The sequence below is a fragment of the Arachis ipaensis genome, chromosome B09 (assembly GCF_000816755.2).
Source record: "Arachis ipaensis cultivar K30076 chromosome B09, Araip1.1, whole genome shotgun sequence".
Classification (NCBI taxonomy): domain Eukaryota; kingdom Viridiplantae; phylum Streptophyta; class Magnoliopsida; order Fabales; family Fabaceae; genus Arachis; species Arachis ipaensis.
Genome location: NC_029793.2, coordinates 118,503,834 through 118,508,668, shown reverse-complemented (window position 1 = coordinate 118,508,668; position 4,835 = coordinate 118,503,834). Strand labels below are relative to the sequence as shown.

Sequence of the window (4,835 nt, the reverse complement as noted above, 5' to 3'; positions counted from 1 at the left end):
ACCCCTTTACCCCTCTCTCTTTCTCTCCTTATAACAACTAGCAGTCTAGCATTTCCTCTCTCTCTCTCTCTCTCTCTCTCTCTCTCTCTCTCACGCACTTATTCTCAATTTTAGTGTGCTCACTCATCCATCAACATTTAACTTATCTTCTTAGTTGACCACACATAGGTTATATGTCATGTTCAGCTAGCATGCATATATAAGATGACTTGCAATTTATTATTTCTTGTATTTTTGTCATACCCTATACCCTACCGTACCCTAGGTAGTCTCGTGTAAATTAGCTAGAAAGGAATTTAATCAAGAACAGGATTCTATAATCAACATGCATTAAGAATCACATGCTGTCCAAGTGCGTATATATATAGCTGCATGCTCTATGCTTCTTGCGCAAGAAGTAATTGTCACAATAACTTTGTGCAAGAGAGACACTATCATATATATTATCATCATAGTATTATATCATTCATCACTATAACTATACATGGAACATAAAAAATCATGTCTCTTGAGTGTGTGCAAAGAATTCAAGCCACACATTCTCATGTTCTTGGCCCAGGTGGGTTGTGCCTTGGTATATTTCATCACTGAAGCTTCCTTCAATCATGGGATGAGTCCTTTTCTATATGTTACTTATCGCTATTTTGTGGCTGCTCTTGTCATGTTCCCCTTTGCATATTTTCTCGAGAGGTATACATTTTCTACATGTTACTATATGTCAGTTACTAGTTTGATACTTTGATTTGCTGTGTACATGTATTTAATACCGTTAGAGATATAATTATTTATATATTTTTTATTATTGATTTTTGAGAGAAGTTATTTTATGGTATTAGAATTTGTATGACTCAAACAAAATTTCATGAGAAATTTATGAGATTTTTCTTTGAGGCATATGTATTTGTATATTTGAATTGAATCTTGGTATATGTTCAAAGACAGACTAGAATATATCCTTTATTTGATCTTGTTCAATATATATCAAATTAATAAATATTAATATCATACCAGATAATAGCACGTGTTTGTGGAAGAACTATGTTATTTGATTCACTTCTTATATACATTAGTAAAAGTTTTATACTATATTATGTTCTCTTTCTGTTTTTTATACCTTATGAAACTGACTAACACACCTTTGTTCCTGTTTAAACAGAAAACAACGACCAAAGCTCACATTTGCTTTGTTCATGGAAATTTTTGTGCTTTCCTTGGTTGGGTAAGGACAAACAAAATCCAACAAAAAATTCTTTATTAATAAAAAATATAAAATTATANNNTAATTTTTAAAACAAAAATATGTTTTTTTTTGTAATATTTAAATATGGTCTTGGGTATTGACATTTATGTTTATTTATGCAAAATAATCTCAGGATCAGTGTGCCAATCAACATGTATTTTGCAAGCTTGCAATACACTTCTCCAACCCTAGTTGCTTCCATGTTCAACATCGTAGCTTCCCTTACCTTCATTATTGCTGTAGCACTCAGGTTAATTTTCTAAAAAAGATTTCCATATACCCAAGACTTATTTTAATTTGTTCTGTTTACATATAATGAATTAAACGCAGGTACGAAGCTCTTGATATTGGAGACCCTCACGGAATAGCAAAAGTTATAGGGACATTGATATCCTTAGGAGGTGTAATGACGATGACACTGTACAAAGGACCACCGATGAGGAATTTGTGGGGTCCACTAATCCATATTCAAGGGAAAAATGGTGGCACCGAAGAGAACTGGTTAAAGGGTTCACTTCTTGCAGTTACAAGTTGTGTTTCATTATCTGTCTGGTATATTATGCAGGTTAGTTGGTTTGTTTTCACCATTATTCCATGCAACGTAACTGTCATGACGGATTTCACTTAATTCGAGCTGTTCATGTTTTTTGTGTGATTTGAAAATGATTAGTTGTAGGAAGATATGACTTGGAAGGCACCTAGCTATTTGCCATCAATGATGAATGACAGACACCATTATTCATTTGTTTATTGTGCACACACTCTTTGGCTCCACACTCCACTCAGCACATACTCTTTCAAATTGGAAATACTGTTTCATACTACCAACCTCCTTTTTTTGTTAAATTATTGTATTATAATATATATAATTAGAATGAGATAAGAAAATAATTTTTAATTGGTTAATAATATTAATTAATTTTTTTAGAATTTAGAATTTAAGATTTAGGATATAAAATACAAGATAAAAAATATAATTTGAAAGAAAATTGGTGACTAAAAAAGTTAAAGTCCTAGTTGAACTAACTTATATAATTAATGATTTTATTTTAGACGTAAATTTTGAATGTGTATGAAGTATTGTCCTTTATTTTAATTTGGATTAATAACTTCTAAATACAATTTTTAGAAAATATAATAAAGTGCACTGTTTTAAACTGGTATACAAACAACATTATATTATTTGCAAAATGAGCTAGAATAATAAATAAAATATAAACTAATTAGATATATCCCCTTTCTATTTCTGGAAGAGTAAAAAGACCATAAATGGAAACAAGATGTGTTATATGCGTGTCTCAAGTGACCAACACATCATTTTATGTGTCACTGCTGTACCTTATTACCTTATTTTATTTCCCCTTTCTTTCATTCTTTGTTATTTTTCCTATTGATCTTTGTGGGAGAAGGTTGCGGAACGTAACTAACCAATAGGATAAGTACGCATGCAATGAGAAAGGCCAGTATGTTGGGAGATTAGACAGAGTAGACCAAAAAAAAATGGTTGTCTCGTAGAGATATCTATGAATGCGACACGCGGGTATCTAATTTTTATTAAAGTAACACGGAAAATCTAATCACAAAAGAACAAAACATAGGAGATCGATATTTTCCCCTCTAAATGTGGAGAGATAAGAAAAAATCTTGTGCTTATTATAATTCTAACCTGATGTAATTAACTAAGGAAAAGTATAGAATCAATACTATTTTTGAATAATGTGTAAATAATGTAAATTAATAAATTTAAAAGAATAAATTAATTTTAAATTTAATTAATAACATTAAATTAAAGTATAATGTATTTTTATTTAATTAATAATTATTCATATTATTTAACATAGTCATTATTTAGCTAGCACTCTCCATTAACTAATTCAAGTTATGGAATTATTTCAGGCATCCACTTTGAAAAGGTACCCAGCTCAACTGTCGCTAACTTCGTGGATGTGCTTTGTTGGAGCAGTGCAATCAGCTGTTTTCACAGCAATTGTACAACATGATCCTTCAGCATGGTTCATCGGCTTCAACATCGATTTGTGGTCCACGTTATATGGAGTAAGTGTTTCATAAAATTAACGGTTTTACTAATTACTTTTTAATAATCATTAACTAATTATAATTTGAAATTGAATAAACCTTAATTTTAAAAGTTAGTTTATTATGGGATGAGGAATATTTCATATTATTTATAAGTTAGATGTGGATAAATTATTTTTATGTACGTCCTTTTACTTTTAATATTAAAAGTGATCCATAAAAATTGAAAAAAAAAATAACTGTTTCTCTTATTATATTCATACATATATGTTTGAATTGTTTTATGAATGTTACGTTTTATTGGCTAAAAAATATGCCACAAAGATAGTCATCACTTTTATCTTAATGAAAACAAATGATCTTTTATTATAATTTATAAAATTGGTATACAAATTATATGAAATTTTAAAATTGATGCAGCATGCATGTTGGCAGTACAAATTCCTTGCCTCCTAGAAGATAAAATAGAGAATATTTATGTGTTATTGTAAATGGCAGGGAATTGTGGTGTCTGGATTGGTCATATATGTTCAGCTATGGTGCACTGAGAAAAAAGGGCCAGTCTTTGTCACAATGACTACCCCACTTTGTACCGTGCTTGTGGCAATTCTAGCATACTTCGTCTTTGGTGAGAAACTTTATTTGGGCAGGTATAATAATTAACTTGAATAACTAATTAATTAACTATCCTTCAATAATGCTAATTAATTATTATTATTATTCTGAAATTAATCTTCAGCATCATTGGCGCATGTTTTGTCATCGTTGGTCTGTATTTGCTGTTGTGGGGTAAAGAAGGTGACCAACAAGTTCACACTATCACCAACGATACATCAAAGTGCAACGGTGAAGACCCAGTAGAATTATGCAAAATTTGATCGATAAATTAAATTCTTCTGGAAAGGAATAAGTGCATATTTTAGTGGGATGAGAATAAAATGGGATAAGCTATGAAGATAGTATAATGTGAGTGGTTTTAATTTGTGTAACACTTCTATATTAGATATACTTACTGACCTTTTTTTCTTTATTGTTCTTTTTGACTCGTCATCAATGTATTGAGTCAAATTCTATATTGTCAAATGAGTGTTGTAACTTTTTCTTTCATGTGGATCCAAGTATTTTACTTCAAGATTTTGTGCCATGTTTTCTATTTATATATCATAGTTTAATTTAAAGACCATTGAAGATATATATCTACAAACAAAAAATTATAGGCCCACACAATTTTAGCCCTAATGTTAGAAAAACAATAATCTAAAATTATTTTATTTAATTTAATATCTATAATTACCATTGTATTAATTTTTATTATCGCAGGGACTTAATTGAAATTAGACACTATGATGATGGCTGTTCGGTTGCACTTGCAACTTGTGATGTCATTAGAATAGTCGGTTTAGAGGGAAATGATCCAGAATTTTCACGAGTACTAGCAGAAATCCTCCCTCTATTACGACCATTACCACAACCACTAAGTTGATCCGCAACTCCTCTTCTACTTGTCGTCATATCTGCAAAGAACATACCAGTTAAAAATGTGCTAAACATATTCACA

General features: G+C 30.4%; 1 protein-coding gene across 3 annotated transcripts; it reads left to right on the top strand.

Annotated features, from left to right (window-relative positions):
* Nucleotides 61–4,455, top strand: LOC107619459 (WAT1-related protein At5g07050). 3 transcript variants are annotated; one of them, XM_016321758.2, is made up of 7 exons: nucleotides 61–690; nucleotides 1,157–1,219; nucleotides 1,374–1,490; nucleotides 1,571–1,805; nucleotides 3,137–3,295; nucleotides 3,776–3,927; nucleotides 4,073–4,455. In XM_016321758.2, the coding sequence occupies exons 1-7, from the start codon at nucleotides 485–487 to the stop codon at nucleotides 4,077–4,079; spliced, it is 939 nt and encodes a 312-aa protein (XP_016177244.1). In that variant the 5' UTR covers nucleotides 61–484; the 3' UTR covers nucleotides 4,080–4,455. The 3 variants fall into 3 exon arrangements, with proteins under 3 accessions (XP_016177244.1, XP_016177245.1, XP_016177243.1); XM_016321759.2 differs by having other exon boundaries at nucleotides 4,076–4,169; XM_016321757.2 differs by having other exon boundaries at nucleotides 66–690; nucleotides 4,017–4,419.

What these genes read in the sequence shown, in the direction of transcription:
- LOC107619459 (XM_016321757.2), top strand. Translation starts at nt 485, where the DNA reads ATGGAACATAAAAAATCATGTCTCTTGAGTGTGTGCAAAGAATTCAAG. An exon ending in TTTGCATATTTTCTCGAGAG is followed by an intron (nt 691 to 1,156) that starts GTATACATTTTC and finishes CTGTTTAAACAG; the next exon opens with AAAACAACGACCAAAGCTCA. An exon ending in GAGAAACTTTATTTGGGCAG is followed by an intron (nt 3,928 to 4,016) that starts GTATAATAATTA and finishes ATTAATCTTCAG; the next exon opens with CATCATTGGCGCATGTTTTG.